The sequence below is a fragment of the Athene noctua genome, chromosome 1, assembly GCF_965140245.1.
Source record: "Athene noctua chromosome 1, bAthNoc1.hap1.1, whole genome shotgun sequence".
Lineage (NCBI taxonomy): Eukaryota > Metazoa > Chordata > Aves > Strigiformes > Strigidae > Athene > Athene noctua.
In genome coordinates, this window is record NC_134037.1 from 155675430 (window position 1) to 155701869 (window position 26440).

Genomic DNA, 26440 nt, shown 5'->3' on the forward strand with positions numbered 1-26440 from the left:
CACAAAGACAAACACTGAGAAGTCTCCCTCAGCTAGGCACTCCTCAATGGGTACCTACCTTGGTGTGCACTTCCTACTTGCCAAGGGTGTAAACTTCAGTTGACTCCCTCTGTTCTCCAGGGCCTTATTTCAGAAATACAGTTTTGAAATAAGACATTTTAGAACTTCTCTCTGAGTGGAGATGGGAAAGGGGAGAGTTGGGGAACTTTGTTTTATAATATGGTTAGAGCTAGCTGAAAAAAAAAAAAGATTAACTGTGGATAAGAGGCATATGCAGAAATAAAATGGGGATAGTGGGGAGTCAGTTCTTGAGTCTGAAGTTTGCCACTGAAGAGATTTGATCACAGGTACATCTAAAATCTGTATTTGAAAGAAGAGTTTAAGCTGAAGCTAATTTTTTTAGCTGAAGTTAATTTTATAGCTCATATCTCTCAAAGAACTAACGTGCATTTCTGGTTGTCATTGTTATTTACTTCTTAAGGTGTCACTCTGTGAAGAATAGCATTTATGTGTCTATAGCCATTCCTTGTTTACAAGCAGGTATTGGCAGACAAGATGGTTTCTGGAGAGCCTGCTAATAAATTTGAAGTACTGTGCAAATGAAGGCTGCAGAGAAATCACATATAGCTTAAAGTACAGCATCATCTTTGAATTCAACTCCTACCCCAAGTAGAAGCAGTCTGTGCTGCTTTCCAGTTGTGCTCCTTAGTGACTGCCATTTCAGACATGGGTTTGAACCTGACGGGAGTCCTCCCTTCGTGGAGCACCTCCCCTACCCTGGCCTGTTGGTGTATGTCAGCTGCCATACTTTCTACTGTTCTGGCTGAGTGTGTTCCTGCCCTGTGTATTATTACCCAGTTAGGGATACATCACACTTCTGTAATATAGCCCTATCTGATGCCAGAAATATTCTCGCCAAGTTTAAATTTACACTTAAATTTGTGTAAGCCAGCAATCCAGAATTTCAGTGTATCCTGAATTTGTAACTTTTAAAATTTAAATAAAAATATACTAAATGCATAAGTAATTAATCTAATGAAAATCTGTTTTCTGTCATTTGTTACTATAGATCACAGCTCTGCTAGGATTTGTGTTGAAATGAAAAAAGCTGCATTTTAATTTTTTGTCTGCTTTCTGTGTTGAGGACTCTTTCATACTAGAAAACAGTTTCCATCAAATTCTATCAAAATATTTAATTTTCCCTAGATTATTCTTTAAAAATATTAATCATGTAGTTTGCTCAAGTGTGTTCCCTTTCAGTGGTATTTGAAAGTATGTCCAGATATTCATAAGGAAATAGTTTCTCTAAAGATGGTATACGGGTTTTCACCCCTTTAGAAATCATGCAGAAAGCTTGTTCAGTCATGCAGATATAGTTTGCAATGCTCTCTAAAGTTTCCCGGAGAAAGAGTACTTTATTCCACATTAAGAAACTCAAATCTGAATACTCAGAGTCCAAAATACATATTGACCTCTTACCTTCTTCTGATATAAACTTTTATAAGGGATAATACTTACTATTCTGCATTGAGGAATGGTACTTGTCTCTTCTCACCCAGTCGCAAAGGTTCATTCTTCTATTTGCCACAACGTATATGGTATGTATTCTCCTTGCATAATATCTGGAGAACAATATACATCCATTTGGATCGATTGCACTTTTATATTGATCGTTTTCAGTTGTTTTCTGAGAATCTGTTGCATGCTTCTGAGTCTAAGCTTTGAAGTGACCTGTTTGCTGCAATGAAAAATTAGATATTTTAATACTAAACATCTCTGAATAAGCAGTATAACTGACTGGAGGAACCCCTCATCTTTCTGGTGTGTTAAAACAAGACTGAAAAAGGTCTGAAATTTTGTCCATGAAAGCTTGCTAATCAAAACAAATACAGATCTTCACTTGGCTTGATAAAATATCTGCCTGTCATGTACTAGCAGTTAGATGCCACCGTTGATCCACTCATGCTTTGAGGAGCATTCTAGGGGAGTGAAAAAAAATTGAATCTTCCCCATCTGAGTGGAAACTGAAGGAGGTGACACTTGACATCTTTTTCAAGTTTTCCCATCTTGTCACTATGCATTGGCTTCATACAGATCTTTAATGCAGTTACAGAATTGTTTGTGTTGGACATGACCTCAGTCATTCAACTTTCTGCTCCAAGCAGAGTCAACACTGGGTATTTTGGTCTTATCTGTGTCAGCTGCCACTAAATCACCTGTCCTGTTTTCCTTTTTTGATTCTTTACTGCTCATGTACTAGTAGAAGCTTTTCATGTTGCACTGAAGTCCCTTGTGGCTTTCACCTTTGGTTGTGGTTTGACTTCCCTAGCAGGGATGCTGCAGGCCTGGGCAATATTTCTGTATTCCTCCTTTTGTAGAGTGTTCTTGCTTCTTCCTTAGGCTGACCTGCTGATTGATCTGCTTGTTTTCCCAGGTGTTGGGATGTACTTTTTGTGTGGTTTTAAGCAGTCGCCCTTAAACACCCGTCAGCTTTCTTGAGCTCTCTTGCCTGTCAGAACTGGGTCCCACAGAATTCTACTCACTGAATAGGTCAGCCTGCCCTTCCAGTGGTGTGAGCTGTCCCACATGTCTCAGTTACTCTGGTGTTGTATTTCTGTGTACAGGCACTTGAGGTCATTCCCCTTTCAACGTGTTTTATCCTTGTCAAGGTCTCTTCCTTCCATCAACTTGACTCATGTCCTTAACATGTCTTAATCTCTATTTCCCTCCTTTAACTGCAAAGTTCTATCGCCATTCCCTGATAGACACCTCATTTAAAGTGATCGTCACCAGATTTGATGAGGATGTTCCTAAGCCACTTTGTCAAGTGGATCCCATCTCTAACTTGGCAGTCTTCATTTCTCACGAGCATTTGTGGCCTTAAAAATTAAAGCACTGCCTGCAGTGCCAGTCCTGTAGCGAGTTGCTAACTTGCAGAATTTGTTGGAGGACCCTTGGCAAGCTCTTTAATGTGTTGAATCTGGCCAAACCACCTTCACCAGCATATCTGGTAGCAGATGTGTGTGTCTCCTCTGCAGAAGGGAATCTCAAACAAGTATTACCTGCCACTCCCTCGTATTGATGATGCTTAGTTTAAACCCAGCTAGTTCTGACTCCTACCTTGAGATGCTTGCTACTTCTGCCTGTTATTGTAATGTTGGCAAAAAAAAAGAGTAAGTGGAAAATAGCTTCATATACTTGTATTCTTAGTGTAAGAGACTGTGGAGCACTAGTATAATAAAAATGAGGTGCTGGGAGACATGCAGTAAGAAAGGAATTGAGATTTATGAAAAATCTCTGAGATTTAGAAGGCTCAGACCAGTGTTTGGGTACCTCCCATATCAGCTACTGTGTGATGCAAACTTCATATGCAGGAATGATTGTTGAGAGCTATCCTGAGGTTCATGTTTCCATCTTCTTTGACATGTTTGTGCAGTCAATGTGCATGAACATACTACTCGTACTTTAAATTTTTGTGACAGTCTTCTATGTGGGATAAATTTCTGGTAAGTCACTTTAGGCTCTTGGGTTCTGGTTTTATTTGATTTATGGTTACTATGTTGTTTCATATGCTTTGGATTAGAGAAATGAGTGCTGTAGCAGAAGCTGAGACTGAACTGTTTGCAATTTGTGGCTTTTAAAGCACTTTAAGCAAGCTGCCATGTGATAGGCAGAACTGTTGGAGCCTAGTTTCCTAGGCACGTGTCTCTGAAATGTGGTACTTCCAGCTTTTAACGTGATTTTTCTTCCTTATTCCCAGTGAGAACCCTCTCTGTGTTCTGCCATCTGAATGAAAAACGTTGTGTGTAGTGTCCACTTTGAAACTATACTCGCATGGAGTTGTCTGGCAATGAAGAGGCAAGAGATAGTGGAAGAATCTAATGCTTCTTAGCTATGTCAGAACAAATTAATAGCTTCAGGGACTTCTGGTTGCACTGGACTGCTACTTCTGCTTTTGTATTTGTATAAAATTGTCACAGAGATGAGCAAGTAATGGCACGAGAGAGAGAAATAGAACATTGATTGTTTAAGTCCTGTTTGTTTAGAAAATTACAGTCTAAAAGATTATTATATGAATTTGCCAGTCAGAGAGGGACCTGGGGGTGTTGATTGACAGCCGGCTGAAGAGGAGCCAGCAGTGTGCCCAGGTGGCCAAGAAGGCCAATGTCATCCTGGCTTGTGTCAGCACTAGCGTGGCCAGCAGGGACAGGGAAGGGATCTGACCCCTGTACTCGGCACTGGTGAGGCCGCCCCTCGATTCCTGTGTTCAGTTTTGGGCCCCTCACTCCAAAAAGGACACTGAATGACTCGAGCGTGTCCAGAGAAGGGGAACAGAGCTGGTGCAGGGTCTGGAGCACAGGTCGTACGGGGAGCGGCTGAGGGAACTGGGGGTGTTTAGTCTGGAGAAGAGGAGGCTGAGGGGAGACCTCATCACCCTCTACAGCTGCCTGAAAGGAGGCTGCAGAGACCTGGGGATGAGCCTCTTTAAACAAGTAGTAAGCGACAGGACAAGAGGTAATGGCCTCAAGTTGCGCCAGGGAAGGTTTAGACTGGATATTAGGAAGCATTTCTTTCCAGAAGGGGTTGTTGGGTGTTGGAATGGGCTGCCCAGGGAGGTGGTGGAGTCCCCACCCCTGGAGGTGTTTAAGAGTAGTTGACATAGCGCTGAGGGATATGGTGTAGTTGGGAACTGTCAGTGTTGGGTTAATGGTTGGACTGGATGATCTTAAAGGTTTTTTCCAACCTAGACAATTCTGTGATTCTTTGTATACTCATCTGTTCAGTTTTTCTGCCATGTTGTGTGTTTCAGCAGGTATCAATAAAAATCAGAGGTTTTATACATTTCAGTAGTGCAGATGTGTTGTACCATCTCCAAAGTATTAATTTGGTTACCCACTACCCCATGTGAAGAGGCAGATGTCATTGTGTTTCTCTTACCTGAATTACTGAGCATTTTGTGAAATCCTCAGCAGGTCCCCTTGCGGGGAGGGGAAAGCAACTGTGTGTTCTGTGGTCATCTGTTGTGGAACTTCAAATGGCAAATTCACTGTTATTGGAGATGCTGTCAGGAAGCAGAAGTACTGCTTCAGTGATTAACTCTTACTTCAGAATGAAAGATTTTAATTTCCCAGGTTATAGATTTGGGGCTTTTAAGGAAGTAATGTAATGTATTTCATCATCACTCACTAAACTGTACTTGACATCCCATTTCACTTATTTAATACAGTAAATGAAAATGCAGAAATGCAATTTGGAGGTGAACTTGAGAATATTGTATTACAGTTCCCTAAAGAGGTAGTGGGGGAGGGGGGAACAGAAGAATATGGAAAACAGATTAGAAATTTTTGTTCTTTGCTACTATGCTTTATGGAAGTACGTATGTATTCTGAATGTACCTGTTTCTAGAGATGATGGCTGGTAGTAATATTGTCTTTGTTTATGCAAAGCTGACCAAACTGAAGGATTGCAGTAATGTATTTCATTAGTCAAATGACCTTTTTAGGAGGTTTAGAATGGGTAGTTTGGAAGTCTGTAAAGATCCTTTAGAAAGGGGTAGGTAGCAAGTCAGCCGGTATTCATGGAGATCAGTATCATTTAGGAAATAGTATTGATTCAACCTAGTAGCAGAGAATGAGTTGCTCAGATATGTTTACTGTGTTCATAAAAGGTGATACAAACCTGTTAGAATTATCTCTGAAAATATGTACATGGGTTGGTGAGAAACATTGCACCTAAATCTGTCATACCTCAAATTGATGTTTCGTGGTGTGAGTGTTGTTTTGTTGTTTTGTTTTTCCTGGAATGAAGGTAATGCCATACCAAGTAATACCATGAATGGCAGGAAACAAAATAGTCCTACCTAACTTGTAACTGTATGTTTGTAATTAACAATTGTGAAGGTCTTTTCTTGCAGGCTTTTGTTTGGAATTTAGTATGTCAGGTGCTTTCTCTTTCTAATTTTTTTTTTTTAAAGGTCTGTTAAAGATCCCTGTGTTTGGATATCAGGAGTATCCAAAGTTTTGATGCAGAGCAAAATTTTGGTAGTAGAATGATAGTTGTTGCAGTCTGATGTACTGCAGAAATGCACACAGCTTCTCTATTATATGGAGAAGTGCAAGTTAGATAATAATTTGAGCTAGCACAGAAGTGCAAGTTAGACCATAAATGCATTATTTATAGTAATTTCAAATTTTATTTCATCTGAGGCAGTGATTCTACAGAGGAACCTAAAGATCTATTTTCTTTACACTGGCCACTCTTGTGGCCTTGAATTTGTTGTGACAGTGCCAACACCTGTGTGACTGTCTAGCTATGATGGGCAACAACCTGAACACATAAAACGACGGTGAAAATCCAAGCTTGCTACCAGCAACGTGGACAAAACAGTGGATGTGCAAGTGTCAAACATGGTTCCATAATGAACAAAGGGAGCTTTCCACTTCCTGGCTTTGATGTATGGGTCTGTAGGTTTGATGAGGGAAACCTATGTTTGTTTTAAAATAAGGGGAATCTTGCTTCAGGCCTTCTGAGTAAGTCTGTGTCGCTATATAGATTCTTTTTCAGTGCTGAATTGAGGAAGACTTGTTTGGAAACGTGTTTTGCTTAGAGGCACGCAGATAATGTTTACGCAGCCTTTTTTGAGGAGTAAGACAAGCAGAAAAGGTGAACAAATCTAAAAAACTAATTGAGATTTTTGGAAAGGATTCATTTGTCCACTCACTGTAGGTAGAGGAGCCCTTATACCTCAAGGCAGAGTAACTTAACTTGATCTAACCCAGGACTTCACAACAGTTCTGTCCATCCTGGCAGACTTCATCTGTTCCCTGATTTCATTTTACAGTGAGTGAGTAGTGGTAAGGTAAGGTGATTATCTAATAACTTGAAAAACCTGCTGTTGAAAATTTCTGGTTTAGCTTCATATGGGACTTGAATTGTACAAAAAAAATTACATGGTTCGAAAGATGTAACTGCCTGTTAGATATGATACCAAATGAACAGTACATGACTTTGTGTTCAACGACATACTGCACAGAATTTCTTATGCGGTGAACAGTCTGACTAATGGCATGATTTCTATATGGGAAAAATATATGATGGATTTGAATATATGCTAATATGTAATAGAACACTTACAAGGAAAACTGCATGTGAAGTGATCTTAAAACACAAAAATATATTTTTATAGGTCTAACAAGAAGCCTAAGTATAACTTCAGCTGAAAAATCATTTGAAACAGCACAAGGAGAGAAAGTTACATTGCCATGTACTTTTGTACTCTCAGAAGAAGATGAAGGCCCACTAGATATTGAGTGGGTATTGATACCAGCAGATAATCAAAAGAAGGAACAAATAGTAAGTAGAGATTTTTTTGGTGTTCTAAAGAAGAACTCTCAAATACACTTCATTTCCAGCAAACAAACTATGCCTTTTTACCTGCAGTGTTCTCCTGATTGAAAACTGATTTATGAGGATTTAACTTTGAATATTTTAACTCTTTTAGTTATTAACTCTTCCCTTTCTTTGGAAGCCTTAGCAATAAGATGACTCTGTTTAGTAGACAGCTTTTCCATAATGAAAGTAGAGCAATTTGGAACAGTTTTCTTTCAGTTAGAAGTCAGTGCTGACATATTGCTACTTGGGCAGGTGTTTGCTTGGATTATTCATTAGAGTACTGTGTGTGGTAATATTTTGAAGATTGAACTATTTGGCTCATTGAACTATTAAAACTATTGACTGTTTGAAACAGTGGGAAGAAACTGTCAAGAATCTGAAGATACAGAATTATTTTGAATGTTTACATGCCAAATGGATTTCTGAACCATATTTCTTTTTTATAGATAATTATGTATGCTGTAGACAGGATTTATAATCATTATTATGCTGCTATGACTGGGCGGATGCAGTTTACTAATCCTGATCCCAGATCTGGTGATGGTTCGTTGGATATCCTGAATTTAAAGTCAGCAGACACTGGCACATACCAATGCAAAGTGAAGAAGGCTCCTGGAGTTCAAAGCCAAAAAATACAGTTGACTGTACATGGTAAGATAATGTTTTTCTTGAGTTTTCAGTGATATTTTTATGTGTTTATTCCATCCTATCTTTGATATCTAAAATGAAAACTTCCATTGGGCAAAGTCATACTGAATCTATGGTGATGCATCCTTTATTGAAGTTTTGGGAGGGGTGGACATAATTACATTCTGGGGATGAAAGGAATAATATTCAGAATAATGAACATTTTTAAAAATTCTACACCTGGTTTGTATTTCATAGAAAATCTATCCACAAGCTTTCCACAAGTCTTTAACAAACTGTACTGATCTACTAGAACACAAGTAGTAAGCATTTTGATTGTGACCGTTATTAATTCAGTGATACTTTGTTTATTAGTAAAGCCAGCAAGAACTAAATGTTCCGTTGAAGGATCACAGGAGATTGGAAAAGACATCACCTTGAAATGTGCATCACAAGAAGGATCCCCACTTTTGTCTTATGATTGGAGAAGAGTATCTGGCACACAGGAACTTCCTGCCACTTCCATGCTGAGTACTGTCAAACTTTACTTACTACTCTGAAATATTCAAGAAAGATTGCATTCGTATTTTTGGTTTATCTTGACTTGTGAGCATCTCATGCTTGGTATAGAGTAGTCAGGACAAATATTACTTCTGCCCCTTCACTGGGTAATAAAACTGATTTTGAAACAAGTTTTTATTTTTTTAAATTTATACTGGGAAATGTTTCAAGCTTTAAGTTGGGATTCTTACTATTATTCAGCAGAATCACGCTCATCTGTGCCTGAGTGTTGTGAGTTCTCTTGCTTGTGGATGTTGGCTTCTTTTGTGCTCAAGTGGACAGTGGGGAAGACTCAGAACAGAGTCTAGGCTAGTGATCAGAGCTGCCTTCAGGGAAATGGAGACAAAAGCTTGAATTTTATTAGAGATCGAACTGAGGTATTCAATTCCTGATCAAGTGACAGAACTTTGCTTAAAAAGGGGTACGTGTCTTTAGAAGAAAAGTTGTCAAGAGTAACAGAGAAGACTTACCCTCTTCTTACAAGAGCAGACATACAGAAGAATTTTATATATTCTGAATTTTGATGGATTCCAAATTATTATAGTGGTGGTATTGCATTTTTATTAGAATTTCATTGTGGAAGGTTAATTTCTGAGTTTTGTCTTTGTGCAAGTTGTTCTGGAATTTTTTTTGAATCTTCTTTGTAGTTATAAAAAAGCTTAAAGCTTGAGATGGTGAGTTTTTCTTGCAGATGAAGCAGTTTAAGACTGCTTACAAATAAATATATTTTAACTCAGGCTGTGTAGGACACAGTAGTATCATGTGTCTAAGAGTAGCCAAAGTGGATGTCTAAGGAAGAGAAAATAAGTTGTGTGATTCTTTCTAATAGGAGACTCCTATCTTCCCTTAATGTATATCTCAGGAAACTCCAATTACGGCTTCAGTTTAATTGATTTAAAACAAACAAAAACTGACTCCTGTGAACTTCTCTACTTTCCTTTAAGCTTTGTAGTCTATTAGAATCTGTAATGTCTTAGAACACAGATCTCTAAACATCAGCTACTTATGAAGAACCTCATACTGTTCTGCAGTTTGAACTTGCCTCCTGGTAGTGCTGTTTGAAATCTTGTTTTGACAGAAAACAGCTGATCACTTAATGGCCTTCTCTCTACTGCTCAAGATCTTAAGTTTCTGTTGTTATGCCCCTTCTTTCTCCACATCCCAAATTTGTCTTATGGTAACAAAAAAAAATCAATTGGCAATACCAGGGCCGGGCAAGAATGAGAGGAATTATGCAAAAGTTGCATGTAACTCAATAAAACAATGTTTGTTTTGGGCTTGTGAATGTAGGTTTGGGGACACTGAACATGTTCTCAACAATCTAGACACTACCTAACTTGTTCAGCAGGAAGAGCTAAGTATTTGTGTGGTGCTTTGTTCCTGTGATGTAGTCTCTTGCGGTGCTGATGGCAAATCAACTGGCAATTAAAGCATGTGAGCCAATTGGAGTTCACTTAGTAGAATCAAAGGTAGCTGTTCATGGCTTTGAAAGCCCTGGGGAGATACTCTTTGTTTTCACTGATTGTGTCCTACTCTGTCAGCATAGCTAGACTTAAGTGGTCCTCCACTGGAGTGTGGTGTTCAGGTTAGATCCACCTCACGTTGAGCCGTGGGTTCTGCAGACATCTGAGCTGGTTGTGTAGAATCGGTTTAGACAGAAAGAAGAGAAGGAAGCACTTCTGGAATTCAGTGAATCTTTTGTATCTTAGAATGCTGTATTAGGATTAGAGAATTGGTCATTTTAATCATCTGTTCCTATCTGTTGACAAAGCAATTAGTCTGTTGGCTTTAATATTAAAGCTAAAAGCTGTGGAATAAATTTCTAACAAGGTAAAAGGCTTTTGCAAGTAATAGTGTGTTGCAGTATGGTAGAATTTTCGTTTTATTTGGATATTTTTAATACTGTATTTTTCTGTTAAGATTTCATCTATGTGCTGGATTAATAATTCTGTAGTATTGAATATGGAATTAAACTTTGGAAAATTATAAACCTTTACCTTTTGTTGTTTGTAGATAAAAATACAGGCGAACTTCTCTTGAAAAATGCTTCTCAAGACTATTCTGGTACATACAATTGTGTTGCCTCGAACAGAGTTGGCACAGATGAATGTTCTGTTGAGCTGAATGTCACCCCTCGTAAGTGTTTGCTGTGTTAACGGTCACATAGTGGTTTGTGTATTAAGAGTGAATAATCTTGTTTTTCTAAATTCCTAAAAGGTTTAAAAAACCTGACGCTGTTCTGTAACTGATGGTTGCCCCTTCAAGTCTTTCCAAAATGTTGCTTTTTATGCAGAAAGGTGTAGCCCTTACTACTGTTTTAAATGCTTGTGATTGAAGCATGCCCTCTATGATTCAGTGATATACTATTAACCTGGATCATGTGGAAACATTGGTTTTAATGTTGAGTTAAGAGAAAAGAAGTTGGTTATATAAATTTGACACTTAACAAACATTATTTATCTGTTCTAGCTATAAATACAGCTGGTATAATTGCTGGAGCTATTGTAGGAACTCTCCTGGGTCTTTGTATACTGGCTTTTCTTGTCTTCTGTTGTTGTAAGAAGCATAGAGAGAAGAAGTATGAGAAAGAAGTACATCATGATATCAGGTAACAACATATCTCTAGCTTCTGAGCAGTATTATTTGAAGATTAACTTTTAAATGTGTATTTCTGCAAGTAAGATACTTAACAGTTGAGATTTCTGTCTTAATCTGGAAATCTTATTAACATACTAACAGCTTGTCAGAGAACTTTGTTTTGAATATGGCGTAGGTAGTTATGTCTAATTATGGTAAAGATTTTAAAGGCAACGAATACTTGATTTTTTAAAAAATTTAAAGTAATATCTGAGCTTCTTTTGTCTACTGTGTCAGAATAGAAAGAAACAAACTGAAAATTTGTTTTGTAAGCTCCAATGTAGTAACAGTGACTGGACTCTCCTTCTGCAACTGGTTTTTTTTTTGTTGTTTATTTCAGAGAAGATGTTCCACCTCCAAAAAGTCGCAGTTCAACAGCACGCAGCTACATAGGCAGCAATCGTTCTTCTCTGGGTTCAATGTCTCCCTCAAATATGGAAGGATATACCAAAACTCCGTATAGCCAAGTCCCAAGTGAAGACTTTGAACGTACTCCTGGTCAAAACCCAACCTTTGCACCTTCAAAGGTAGCTGCACCTAATTTAAGTAGAATGGGAGCTGTTCCTGTGATGATTCCAGCACAAAGCAAAGATGGCTCCATAGTATAAAATATTATTAATTTAAATGCTGTTTTTTAAGTGTTCATTGTAAGTATTAGAGAAAACTACTGTGTTCCATCCCTCATTTAAGCAATGGCATGCAATTTCCTTGAAGAAAATGAACAACTTAGTTTGAAAAGCCACCAATTCTCACTTTTAATTTTAAACTTGACAGTTGAACTATTTGCTAAAAACATTGAAGTAAATAAATATCGGACACTGAAAGTATTTGGACCTCTGGTAGGTTGCTGAAGAGAGACTGTCAGCTAATGTGCAGTTCTGAATATGTTACAGTGAGACACAAGTGAGAAGTAACAAAAGCATTTCACGTGTAGACCATGAAGTTCCTCAGAGTTCCTGAAACTTTATTCTCAATTTTAAATAACAGAAATATTTGAACTTGGCCACTGTCTGATTATAGTTGCAGGGGGCTGAACTACTGAGGATGACTTTGAATTCTGTACAAACTGAGTATTTATGCAGTTCTTTGACCTGGTAATGTTTGTTTTGGAGCACTCTTGAGCTCTTGTTTCAGGGACTACTACCTATTTGGTTTAATTAATTTAATGAATCTATTCTGAGTTTAAAATTTCAGTGAGTGGAAACATGACAGGAGACTTTGCAAGCTCTTTGAAACATTAATTTTTCTGTAATAACAAGATCTAGTAATGTCAGATAACTTCATACTTATGCAAGAGGTCCTATCAGGTTGTTGGTAGTGGTCTATGCTTTAAAATCTGTAGATCAACTGTAATAATGAACATGTATCTTTATACAGGTTTTAAGTTAATTGTACCTTGCATTTTCCAAAGCCTTTTTAGATTCTAAGGAAGCACTCTTACTTTTTCCAAACCGATTACCTAGAAGCTCCATGGGGTTCTAATGAAAGCTGTTAAGTAATTGGTATTTGATATCTGTCCTCTTGCGCTGACATCATTGTGGAAACATCTTTTCCCATATACATGTAAGCAGTAGTTAGCCTTTACTTAAGATGCTAATATCTTTATGTGTGAATTTGCAAGGAGTTTAAAGCTCATTTCTTCTTGCCACTTCCAACAGCCCTAAATATCATGAACAGGCTTCTAGACTTTTAAGAGTGTTTCATGCAGTCAGAATCTGAGAGGAAATACAGAGAACTGTTGATACAAATCTCCTGTTTCAAGATTAAAAAAACCCCTTTCTTCCCAGTTTTGCAAACTGAAGGCATTAGAGGAAGGACAGAACAATTCCTTATCTTACTTTCCTACATACTTAAGGACTTTTGATAGCATCTTATGACTGATACCTGTGGAAGTTGGATTTAAAGCTTAGTGCAGTTTGAATCTTTGTGGATTTTTTTTCTTACTTCCTGTTTTCTACTTCTTCATCCTGTGCTTGGGGGGATGGGAGGAGGGGAGTCTCATCAGCTTATTCTAGCTATAGATGTTAAACTGCAAGGTATTTTGGAAAACTCTAAAGGTGTATAGTATGTGGCACTGCTGTTGATGAAGGAAATGTCTGAATAGCCTGTCGAAAGGTGTTAGGATTTATTTTTATGTAGCAACAGTGTGAGAGAAAACATTTCCCCAGACTTCTAGGTTTAGTGTCTGCTTTTTTGTAGCTGCTTATAGATCTGTGATAAATTCTTTGGCTTACTACTAAATGCTTGTCCTATCTGTAGTTAGGTGCACAATTTTTGGCTGGCACTATTAATGTAAAGAACATACCCTTCATACTGAATTTAGAAACTTGAATGGCTATTAAGTGTTCTAGACTTACAGTTTTACACATTTGGGACTTTTTTAGATTGTAAACTGATACTGTTAGAGATCAGATTTTTTTATCTTTCATGTGTGCCTTGTCAATAAACTGCCTGATTGTAACTTCTGTTTTTATGAAATTTCTGGTGCCTAAACTTTACTGTTCAAACAGGTGCTTAGATGATGGTACAGTTCTTAAAACATGACACTGTGATCTGATTTCTTGATTCTTATGTACTATATACTTCTTCATGCCTATTTTTGGATGTGACTTCAGTGTCTCTCTCTGTATTGTTCTGTATTTCAAAATGTCAGCTACTCCTTCAATTGCTAATTATGATCTAAGTGTTGATATTACTGAAAACTGTTCAGTTGTACCAATGAGATGGATGATTGACTTGTGTGGTAAATAATAGGTTTAGTAACTGTGCCAAACATGCTTATGAAGAACGATAGATGAGAAGACATATTCTTGCATCCAATTATTGTGGTAGAAGAGACTTCCTAAATTTTAATCATACACTGATTGTTTACCTTGAAACTAAGGCCTTCCTTAATTAAAAGGGTATAGTTATTATAAATACAAGTTAAATACAAAACTAAACTGAATCACAGACTGAGAAAACCTAAGCAACCAGGCAACAAACCTACTGAATTTGGTTCTTAGTCACCTGTGGACATATGTGAGATCAGATGTGGGTTTTGTTTTTTGTTGGTTTGTTTTTTGTTGTTGATTTTGGTTTGGTGGTTTAGGATTTTTTTTGGTGGTAGTTTGGTGTTTTGTTGGTTTTTTTTTTTTGGCCTGAGACCCTGTACTTAGTCAGGTAAGCCCTAGGACACTCAAACAGAAACCTATCTCACTAAAGCATACAGAGCAGAGTTTACACATGCTTAATGCTCTGTCAGCTAATACAAAATAATAAATAGACAGAACAGAAGGATGGCATGACATGCCCTCAGACCCTAGCTGTTAGGCTTAGCAGCCTTGACAGTGTCTGTGTATTTATGTAATTGCATGGAAAATAGAAGAAATAGAATCTGACATAGTCCTTATCTGAAATAACAAACCTCTGACTTGGGGTAAACTTTACCTCAAGTTGCTATCATCATGCCTTTTTGAATGGATACAACACTACTATGAAAACGTAATACTGCTATTATAAATTATTTCTTTTGTCAATAGATTGTTCACTTACACTGGGTTTATGATTCTCAAAAGCAGCTACTGTAGTTTAACAATGATTTCTAGCTGTGTAGGAGATGAGCTGGTTAAACACGTGAGGTGTCCGATCTTACAGATAACTAACAGAACTCTTTTAGGAAGTAATGGCAGCTGATATACCAGTTAGAAGGTGGCATTTTTAATGTCTCATTTTATTAAAAAAAAAAAAAAAGGGGTGGGGTGGGGGTGGTACCATTATGTAAATACTCAAAGTGAACTCAAGAAATCTCTAGTTCATGTCCTGACTGTAAACTTGCCTGTTGAGGACTACTATATATATAGAAGAAAACCCTCAATTTTAGCATGGTGTGAATAAAGTGTTAGACTTGTAATACTGTAGAGGTTACGTAACACTTGTCTATACATTACAAGTGTTTTCATAAACTTTCTGAAATAGATATTTAAAAGTATTTGTGTGAAATTTCCTTAACTAAAAATGAATACTTCTTCCAAAACTGTGTAGTGCACAGAAATGCCTTGTTGGAGGGGTAAAACATGACTTTTGAAAGAAATGTACAATGCATACATCTTTATCAACTCTGATAGTCGCATTCATATTAGGTGTATGCTTCCTGCTTAATAGTACAAGTAAGACTTCTTAATTGCAAGTTTTTTCTGTAATGCTGAATATTGTATATTACTGGTTTCCATGATAAGTTTTTGATTTTGTTCTTAGTAGTGTATATTCTGGATCACTTTAGATTTTTGTTCCAGTCAACATAATACTCTTTGTGTCACTTAAACCTTGTTTTATACACTTGATAGGTGCTTTATGGGACACTTTGGTTATCAGTCCTCTAGTATTGAGGCACAGCTCAATTGAAATTGGAGCAATAATATTTCATGGAATCCAAAATGTTATGTTACACTTCTCATGCACGAAGCATGGACTTGAATATTGATACAAATTTCAGTATGAGGTTTTATATTCACACTTTTGGGGGAATGGTATTTTAAAACACAAGTATTGTGAGTGAGTTTGTAAAAACAAAATCCAAAATTTTAAAATGCTGTAGTTCAATGACAGACTTGTGTACTTTTTGAAATAAAACTGTTGGAGAAAACAGTAGTCTGTCTTTATTTTAAAGCAGCACTTGTGTATGGCTTCAGCTTTCTCTTTATGTTATTGGAAGTGAACTAATAAATATGGCTGTGTATACCATGCTGGCATTAATAATTGTATTTCTTGCTTTCCCCCCCCCGTTAATTTCTAAGAGCAGTAAAACTTTAGGCATTTTAAAACATGCACTTATTTGTGGTTTCTAATTGTAGATACACAGATGTAGGGATCAATTTGAAAAACATGATGGAGTGATCTCAACAGTTATTCTGAAACATGAGGCTGGAAAGGAACTTCAGGTTAAATTTCATCCCTCAATGTCTTAAGTAGAACCAAAAATTCCTGAAGCTGATAAATTCTCGTCTTTTAAAATTCAAACAAGGAGGTTTACAGCACTCAAAGCATGTTGATAAAGTGCTTGGTTTTATATTGTCAGTTAAAGTGCATATTTTTGATTCAAATGGAGGTGACTTGGGATACTCCCCAGCCCTTGGCCTTGCAAACCAACTGATACCTGTCCTTGTAATTTTACCTAAAATTAATGCAATTTCTTCAGTGTCATCCTGGGCATATACTTGGGTTTAGGAAACAAAGTCTGGCATGGGCTCCGCATTAATGGCTTGCATCATGCTTATATCACTGGAAGCCTAATTAGCCAACATTTGTTCATGATTTATGCCTATATTTATATTTTATAATGTATGCCAATCTTCATATGTTAATGTGTACCTGTACCATGCTAGATGTTGCAGTCATTTCTTTGTGTATATATTAAAAGACTGTTTGATACATGTGTGCACAAGCATATGAAGTTAAATGGAGTACTGGTGGAAAACCCTTTAGGAATTTTTTCTATTTCAAACTAAATACAAAAGGAAAGCTAATGAAAATGAAGCTTCTGATTTGTCTCTGTTTCTAGAGCTCTAAGAAACCTTTCCACACCCTTTTAATCTTAATGTCAAGACTTAAGTTCAAGACTTTGATCCTTTCCTAAGGTGGTAGTTTTGTCACAAATGTCACTTGCATGCCTCAGCTGCCCCAGGTCTTTTACTGGGAGATGAGATGATTGTTAATCAAAGAAGCTGGGTACCTCCAACTTGTCTCTGGGAGTTCCAACAAAGCTAGAGCTTTCCTGAGAGTGTCCTGAAAGAATAGAGGGCACTCATCAAGTGATAGTTCTATAAATTCTTTGTGGTTCTAATGTATGTGTTAGACAATACCTTGGATAAAGTTTCTTAAAAGGTCTGTCTTCCTTTTTTGTTTTTGTTTTTTTCTCTGAACTATGTACTTTGAGCTTATTATTTCAGATTCAGTTCTTAGATGGAGAAGCTTGGGTTTGTTCAAGCTCTATGATAATGCTGATAGGAAATTAATTGTTAGACTGTTTTAGAAAACAGTTAATGACAGTGACTTAGCCTTGCTTTCTTGTGTGTAAAATCCATAAAACAAAACTAAAAGAGCTTGTGAAGAAAATAGCTGATCAAGGAGCAAAAGCAAGAGTAGAGTGAAAGAAGCTGTGAATGTTGTCTACCTTTCCAGGTCTCAGCTTATTCTAAAATTACCTTTCACTTGTGGGATGACTGTAGGTGATCACTCAGAACATGAAGATTTGCATCTTAATCTAAAAATAATGTGTGTACTTGAGTTACAATGAATCTGTGGCTTTTTTAACTTGCTTTAGGCTTTTTGCAGGATGGTACAGGCTCAGCGCTCAGGAGAAGAATATGAACCTTTAATTTTACAAAATAACCACCTGGCAGAAAACTGTCCTGGAAGATTGTGTTGTCCCTGGTTCTGACTTCCATTCAAAGTCAAGTTTCTGAAAATAGGGATCCTTTAAGGATCCTTTGATTTTCATATTGTAAACAGTGTTAGTGTCACCCTGATAAGTTGGAGTTTTGAAGACTTCTGCTTTCAGTTATTGAGTGCTGGTCAGGTTTCTTTGAATATTCAAAGTCTACTATTTTGGTGGCAGCAGCTTGCTAGCTGCATCTTCATTTTTAGTGGATTAGCACAGTCACTGAAACTTCCTTTGGTCAGTGCTATCTAAAAAAAAAAAACAGATGAAGGAAAATTCTACCATATTATTCAGGAAACATTAAGAAAGTTGTGCAACTCATACAGGAATCTTGTATGGTGCCAGGGTTGCTAGATGACGGGAAGGGGGAGTAGCTTTATAAAGAAATTGAGCGTGTTGGTTACACAACTTGATTATGTAACAATTTTAAAACATGGCAATATTAGAAGAGACGTTAACATGTGAAAGCACATCATTTTACCTTCAGTAACCTAATTTTTTCTTGAGGGGAAAAACCTCTGGAGGCGGTATGTCCGCTGGGAAGCACAGAAAGCTGTGTGATGCTATGACAGTCGTCCCACTTCTCAGGGCTGGATGCTGTGGTTTTGTGAGCTGCAGGCAGGCAGGATGAAAGTTGAGTGCTGTACCTGAAGGGCATTGGACTCTTTCTGGAGTATTTTTCCTAGTTGCAAAATGGGGAGAGGAAAGCAGCAAGTCTGATCAGTTTGTAGGGAGTTTTGTAGGAGGGATCTGAATTCTGGAAGCACGAATGAACTGTTGAACTTCTTGAAGCCTTTCCAGTGCTCTGGTTTCCAGCGGCATCTGATTTAGGGGTTTTCAGACAGTCTGTAAAACCTTTTTGCATTTAGAGTCACCTACATAGCCAGTGTATCTTCATAACTTTAACTGCAGTCTTGTACTCTTCCTACCATGCATAATTTCTGCATGTGATGGTTTTGGTTATATTATTACTAACAATACTGTATAAAGAAACACTCAGAAGGAACTGTAGACTAGAGTCTCTGGCACACCCCAAACAGGGCAAATGGTGACAGCATGGCTTCTTGGTGCTCTGGTAGCAATTCATTCAGAATGTGGTATCAAGGAATAGTAAATCAGATGACAAAGAGCTGTAAAAGTAATTTAGTACTATTAGTATAGTAGTCTCCAATTATTTCAATTTTTCAATTTATGTTCTGTGTGAATAGGAAAAACTTGAGATTTTGTTTCTTCTGGCTAGTTACTGCTGAACAAGTGAAGTAACAGATTTTCATAACTTACGATTTGGCCTGCTCTGTGATTTGTAAGTTAAACTATTATCCCATACAGGATTCTGAATCTCCCCATTTCGTATCACTTGGTAATATTTTACTTGTGAACTGTTGTGAAACAGCAGTCAAGATTAGTCAGATTTAATGGAAGTTAGCATGCAGCAGAGCATCTGTCTCGGTGTTAAGGTCTCTCTGATTGCAAGCATCATCAGCAGCAGCAACTCACAGATGACTCACTAGTCATCTGAAAGGATAGTGTTTCTAAGAAACATTTGCCAAAGTCAAAACGCTTGCTCTGTGCCTTACTTAACTGTAGGAGATCAATTTAAGATTTCTATTTACCAGTAGAATAGCTCAGATGGGAGGGAAGCTTGATACCCTTAGATCAGAAAGAAAAGCAACTGGTGGTAATACCTAAAAGTATTGAATTGCTTGTGACTGCTAATGAAGATGCCAACTCTGGGGCACAGCTGGTGGTTTGTGGAACATGTCAAAAGGCTTATGTTTTGGCTGCTAGCACTGAACTTCTTATCTGGATAAATAAAATGCCCTTCCATGTCACTTCCAATCCTGTAACTGTCAAGACCAGCAACAGTTCATCTCTGCTGTAAGGGCTGTAAAATACAAAATAAAGCTTGCAATTATTCTGTTTTAATATATTCCCTGTTTCTTGTTGATATACAAGAAAAATTACAACTTGCTAAAAGGACACAGTTTCAAATTAACTGTTTGTTCTTGCCCTGATTTCATCATTGTATTCTCTAATTCAATATGAAATTGCTTAGGAATTGCAGTATCTTTTTCTCACTTCAGACTTCAGTTGTGGTTTCAGTGACCTCTTTACGTAACCTATTTAATTACCTTGTATGCCAATTCAAGATGGAAAAACTCACTGTGTTTAAAACACAGAACTTGGGGGGAAAAAAAAAAAAGCTGTGATCTCCCATACGGTCTCCAGCCCACTTGAAAAAAAAAATAAATTTATGACTAAATATGAGTGCTTTGTATTGAAACAAAGTAATAAATCTTGTGTTTGGGAATACTGAACTCTCTCTTGTGGCTGACACTCGGGCACCCTGCATCCTGTCCTCTCTGCGGCTAAACGTGACCCTATGGCTCTGTGGTAGTTTGCAGTGACTTGCTGAGCAATGTTACGTTTTTCAACAGAAAGCAAAATAACCTTCTTAGGTGCTGGGAAGTTATTTTAGTATTCTTTACTCAGGAAAATAATGTAGGTAAGAAAAGGGTTGTTATAATCTACATCACTAAAGATGTTTTTCTGTATAAGCTCTGACAAAAAGCTGTAAACTGTGCAGAGATCATTAAAGGAAATGTACAGCTGAGATAAGACTGTAATTTTTGATAGGTTTTAACAGTTGTGGTAAGAAACACTATATTACCTTTACACATGCTATTGCCAGGCTAGAAGTATATACTTCTGCATCCCTTTTTAATTCCAAAAAAAAAAAAAAAAGGTGTAACTGAAGCCGGGTTGGCTAGTATGAACCAGAGCTTAGAGTTAGTCTGTTTTCCTCAGACTGAAGTTAAGGTCGCCAACAATGTTTCTTCATTTGCATCTCATTCAAGAAAAAAATTCCTCAGACACATTGTAATTTTATCTGTTGGTTTTCTTTTAGGAGCAAGACAATGAAAATTGTGATTCTTGTGCAGATAACATACAGTTCTGATCATGCTAGACTTGCATGCTTGAAAGGCATCGAAGTTCTAAACATCAGTTACATGTTTTTAAAATCAAGGTTATGTTGCTACTTGAAGTTTTTTAGGTGTATTATTTGAATATGATATATGTATATCAATGTGTTGGTTTTTTTTTTTTTTTAATAGTGCATGAACTGGGTGGGCAGGCAGGAATCTCAGACAAACCACTAAAATCCATTATTCCTAGATGAAAGAGCTGGAAGAAGTGTTAAAGCCTTTATGCTCAACAGTCCTTTTTGTTGCCTAAATTAGCATAATTTCCCTGCCCCTGGTGTTACCTGGGTAAGCTAGGATTTTAATCAGCACTCTGAGTGGGGTATCCAACTGACAGTGAAAATTGGGTCATTATATTACACATGAGAATTTTATTCTGACAACATCCCCTGTCTGTGCCAACTGAATTAACTAGTTAACTTGCTGCTGGCTTTACGGTTCGTACATGGAGGGGAAGTTACTGAATGGTCAAGGAAACTTAGGACATCCTTAATGCTCAACGTGGCTAACAGAAGCTCACTCTCCTGTAGTAATAACAATAATAAAAGAATCCCAAGGCAAGGGCGTCTGATTAATGAATTGAAGGATTAGAGTTGATGTCCTGGCTCTGTCCTTTAGCTATGTGACTTTTTTTTATGTTGATATCTCCTTATTCCTTGGCTTCTACATCTGTTAGAATGGAGGTAGTTTTGTTGACTTTTAGAGACTTTTGGAACTAGAATTTCCCTATCCTTGATGAGTCTCTTCAGTCTTCATCAACTGCCCCTCTAGTGCTTATTTTCACTTCTTTCATAGTCACAAATAATTTAAAAATATATTTAAAGATCATTATCTTGGTCAGAACATCTGTGGTTGTTTCTGTCTTCTGCTGTTTGCAGTTGCTTAATTCTGTCCTGACAATAGTCACTCTTCCAGTACTTCTAGTGCTACCTGGGTATTTCAAGTTGTAGTAAAAATAATAGTAGGGCAGATCTCATTAGACATCTTGAGGGTGAAAGATCCCCCAGGGCCTATTGCTGATGCAAGAGGAAACGTGTTTCTTCTGGAGGCTTTGTCAGAGATCCCAACTTGGATGCCTTCTTGGCATCACCTTGGAAGGAGGTGGCTTCTCTCTTTCCACTCTACAGCACGTGGGAGAGAGTATTTGCCTGAGCTGGTGTCCCTTATCACTCGGCTGGGTCACCTGACACTCCCTCACCACCCTTTTCCCTGCTGCTCACTTACTAGTGTATTGGAAACTATTCTCAGGATGAGGTAGACCATCCTATTTATTTTGCAAATACAGAATCAAGATGTGTTGAGTACTTCTCTTCATTGATACTGATGTTGGAGGTATCTAGTGAGGGATACTGACACTGCCAGGCTGAGGTACATAGAGAGATGTAAAGATCCTTCTTGTCATCATTGCATTGGCCCTGTCAGCAACAAATTGCTCTTTGTGTTTGGCTTTTTATACAACTTTCTTCTGCCTACAGCTTCACACTTATATTGGCAGCTGACCTTCTTTCTATTTATATGCCACCTTTTTATTTCTGATTGCTGGATTTATTTCACCACTGAAGCAGGATGGATTTTTAAACAGTTTTTTTCGGAGTTGCTATTGAACATGGTTTTGTGGAGGGTCATTCCTTTTACTGATATTTTTGTCATAGTTTTTGTTCCTAACCAATTTCACTCATTTGTCTCTGGTTTAGGAATTAGGCAATTTAAACTAAATACACCATGTATCGTATTTTAGACTGGCCCCGTTTTTTCCCATTTAAATATAATAAGTTTATGAGTGCAGGTACCTGGGCAGACAGCAATTTCTCATTAATTGATACTTTTCCTTACAAAATCCAAAAGAGTTACCACATCTTGTTTATAGTTACAATGCTGGTGGGTGGATTTTTTATTTTATTTTTATTTTTTATCTAGCTGCATGCTAGGGTTCACTTGCCAGAGTGCATTTTTCTTTACTACTTTTTTTTTTTTTTTTGATAGGGATTTGCTTAGATGAGCAGCAGAGAAGAAGAAAATCAAGACTGAAAGTATCAGGACAGTGCAGGCAAAGGAGATCAGATTATGTTGTATTTGTTCCCTTTTCCCCTTCTAGCTCATTTAAGCATCTGATTTTTAAAAACTTTTGCTTTTCCAAACAACTTGGGGATCAAAAGCTCTCACCCCATCCAAGCTTGTCTCTGTGTGCCATATAGCAGACTTCTTTCTTCATAAGCAGGGTATGTTAATTGTTTTTTGACTCATTCACGAAAGGGAGTGAACAGGACATGCTTGATGGAGAGCCCTTGTTACGTGAGGCCTTACTTGCACACCTGCCTTATCCCTGGGAGTAGCTGGATTTATAAATGTTTTGGTGTGTAAGAGCTCTGTTTCTTCAAGCTTTTCCAATATAGTGAGATAGGATGAATTGTGTGGGAAGAAGCTTAATCTTTATTTAGAAGGCATACGCTTACTAATTACCTAGTTACCTGTTCAAGACCTACTAGTGCAAGAGGTGAGAAATAGGAGTGTTGTGTTAGCTGTGGTGCAAAGAAAGGACACCCGCCTCAGCGGTCAGTTCCAATTAATATGCCTCTTAATACTCCTTGTAAGAATAAATATGCAAACAGTAGCCAGAGTGAAGCTGTAAAACAGATTGTCATGCTGGATAATAGCTTTAAATAGAAAGAGGCAAATGTGGTGATTTAATGCCAAGCAGTACTGGGTACTGATTTGAGTTACGCTTCCAGGCAAGGTTTAGTGGCGGTACTCAGTTATGTTTACTGTCACGTGCAACTGGAAGTTTATTTGATGTGTAATTCTAATTGCAATGTGACAGTTTGTGAGGAAGAAAGATGTTACAGAGGTAGCCCAAGCCAGTTTTTTTTGGGTTACTGGTCTTACAGAGAAACTATTGTGGCGTTGGGGCATGTTTTAAAAATTGGTGAGGATGGGTATAATAATATAAAACCCTGTAATAAGCTGAAATGGTGGAGTAAGAAAATGAGATGCTTCCAATAAATGAAATGTAGCAATACACATCTGTGGAGTATTAATTGTTTTCTGTTAGAATATCATGTTTGGAAAATTAATCTTGGTGACTACCAGCAGAGTTTGAGCAGAGGCAGCATACAGAAAAGGCAGTTTTGCAGCATGGAGTGGTAGCAAAAATGCTTAATTACCATTTTTCTTGGAACATTAAGACAAAGAATACAGAGCTGATAAACTGCAACTGGAACAAAGATTTATTTTTCACTATCCTTGTGCAAAAGAGTATCCCCAGAAAAAGTCAACAACGGTAGTCAAGGAACTAGAACTGACTTCTAAGAAAACAGTGAAACAACCAAGTGTGCAGATTGGGATGAGGCGCTGGATTCTTTGGGAAAACTGAGTGTTTATAGCAGTACACAACAAGTATGTGGTTCTTTGATAATTCAACTTACTGGTATGAAACTGAGGAGAGAGACATCTAAGCAGACTTTGACAGATACGTTAAAAATTGATGGCAGTAGGTATGTGCTAGGAAATCCACGGAGATTTTCAAATAACCTAAGTGAAGATACTGAAAATTCGATGTTAAGTTTACAGTCATCTGAAGTCCACTGATAAATGGAGTCAGTTTGCTACACCGCTGCACTGGTTTTCTGCAAGACACTGGTGTAAACTCTAATCTGAATGACCATAACTTGGGTGATGATTAGAATCATGCATTTAATTACTGTATGTTACAGTGTCTAGCCTCTTGTTAATATAGATTAATGATATTCTTTCTTTTTATAGTATGACATCGCACACAAGATTGGTGACATAACAGTGGTATAAACATGAAGAAACAAGCATCATTTTTTGCATGACTTTCAAGTATGGTGACACTGAAGTACATTATGAAATGAAGTGCTGGGTTTTTACTTGATCTGACTTTAGATTCAAGATTGTTAAGTAGGCTGTATTCGGTTTTGTAAGTACCAAATTTTTTTCTTTTACGTATTTTAAATGCAAAGTTTACAAAGTGACTACCAACATTTTTCTTGCTAGTTCCGTACTCTGAAAAACATGCACAATCACTCCTCTTTGCCCCCCCCCCCCCCCCCGGAGATTCAAAAAATTGTGAAGTTAACAAAATCAACTCAGGTGGTAGAAATAGAGCCTTAAGCAGTGGGGCGTTGAAAGAGATTGTAATCTGATACAGAGTAGTTTTGTTTTTTCCTAGCTTTCTGGTCTTCTGATTTGATAGGAAGCGTATCATCTATTTAATGCTGTAGTGATACGGGTGAGGTCTTACAACCATGTGTGTGAAATGCACTGTATTATAAGATTGTGTATATTTTATAACACTTAATAAAATATACTTGAACGTTACAGTTAACACATGCTTCAGCATAATCTGTTAATGCAAGTGTTGTGGTAATTCATGTCTGCACACTGCCTCATTCCTTCTGCTTCCCAATTTACCCTGCAGGAGATCAGAGAGAAGAAGAGCACACTCTTTAAACTCAGTTAGTTACCGGGTCCTTGTTGCCTCCTGCAGCATGGAGACTTTGGGTATTATATATATATTATATACTGAAAATATTAATCTACCTAACCATATAAGGATGAGACCACTGTAGACTGATGCCAGGGATGGGAGTTTAGTAATTAATTCTCAGAGTCTGGTACCCTGTGGGTACTCGGGCATTTTTGATAACTTGTTACCTGTCACAGTTCACATAAATCAGAGCACACTGAAGGAAACCTCAGCATTTAGGAAGTAACAGGGAGCATAGGCAAACTTAAACTTGTCTTTGATCAACTACATCCTTCTGTGCTCTTGAGAAATACTGGGTGTATGTGCATGTGCTGTTTTTTTACTGTTGTAAATATGTAGATAGTATTTTAAACCTTAACCCAGTGATATCTGTTATGCTGTGGTCTGAAGGCAACCATATAATCTATTGATGAAACTGGTGGTTATAATGCTGAAAAAATAAGTTACTTGTTAAATTATTTTTGCTTCAGTTTTTCAGAAGAGCGCAGCTAATTCTAGAATAAACTCAAATTCAGATGCGTTTGTCCAAAAGATCCATATAATTGTTTTTTTCACTACACATGAAAAAACAAGTAAAACCGTCTAAGAAAATAGTAGTATATTCATGAGAAAAATTAAAGAGGGGAGGGTTTCTAAATGTCACAGGTTTAAGTAACCAATTAAAAAAAAAAAATCGTTCCAGATCTAATTTAGGTTCAATATTACAATTACGGAAGAGATACTTTGCCTTTAAGAATCACTTGTTTTTATGCCAAAACTTAACGTTCCTCATTCTCTCCTTTGACTCCATGTTGCCTAAACTTGTCTGTGAGTGAATCTGGCAAGTAATTAATCGGAGTAAAATTCCATTGAGATCAGTATGAAAGTTGTCTGATCAAGAAGCAGCAACTGCCTGTTTAGTGTATGTTCCGTAAAGTAGTGATTTATGGATGTAACTTAACTTTTTTGCACCAGTGTGCTCCATATAAGATGAATAAGTGTCTTTCCCCCTCCCTCTCCCAGTAATCACCATCATCTAAGTGCCTCATTGATGGTGTTTTAGGAAGGGAGGAGAAAGGCAGGAATTACTTTACAAACTTGTGGTTTTGTTTAAAAACTGACTTTTGAAAAAGAATTATTTTTTGCAGAAGAATCTAGAAAACTTGATGCACCAGTGTTCTTGAAGGACTAAGTGAAAAACTAGTTTTTGTACTCAAATTCCTACCTAAATTAATTTTTAATATGTATATATTTTAAGTAAAGAAGTAGTATGTAACAAATGGTGTTATTGAAGTTAAATGTGTGTCCATTTTGCAAAGAAATTTACATTTACTT

At 37.3% G+C, this 26440-nt stretch overlaps 1 protein-coding gene across 2 annotated transcripts in view; it reads left to right on the plus strand.

The window, feature by feature from the left end:
• The window catches only part of CXADR (CXADR cell adhesion molecule), a 37148-nt gene extending 12190 nt beyond the window's left edge, over positions 1 to 24958 (plus strand). Inside the window, exons 2-8 of one of the 2 annotated variants that reach the window (XM_074902109.1) lie at positions 7187 to 7353; positions 7839 to 8043; positions 8395 to 8550; positions 10594 to 10716; positions 11050 to 11188; positions 11558 to 11744; positions 24379 to 24958. In XM_074902109.1, coding sequence (XP_074758210.1) covers positions 7187 to 7353; positions 7839 to 8043; positions 8395 to 8550; positions 10594 to 10716; positions 11050 to 11188; positions 11558 to 11744; positions 24379 to 24420 — 1019 coding nt within the window. In that variant the 3' untranslated portion in view covers positions 24421 to 24958. Of the gene's footprint in view, positions 1 to 7186; positions 7354 to 7838; positions 8044 to 8394; positions 8551 to 10593; positions 10717 to 11049; positions 11189 to 11557; positions 15934 to 24378 lie in introns of those variants that run through there. The other variant, XM_074902099.1, reaches the window with a different exon arrangement.
• Positions 24959 to 26440: the final 1482 nt, after the last annotated feature.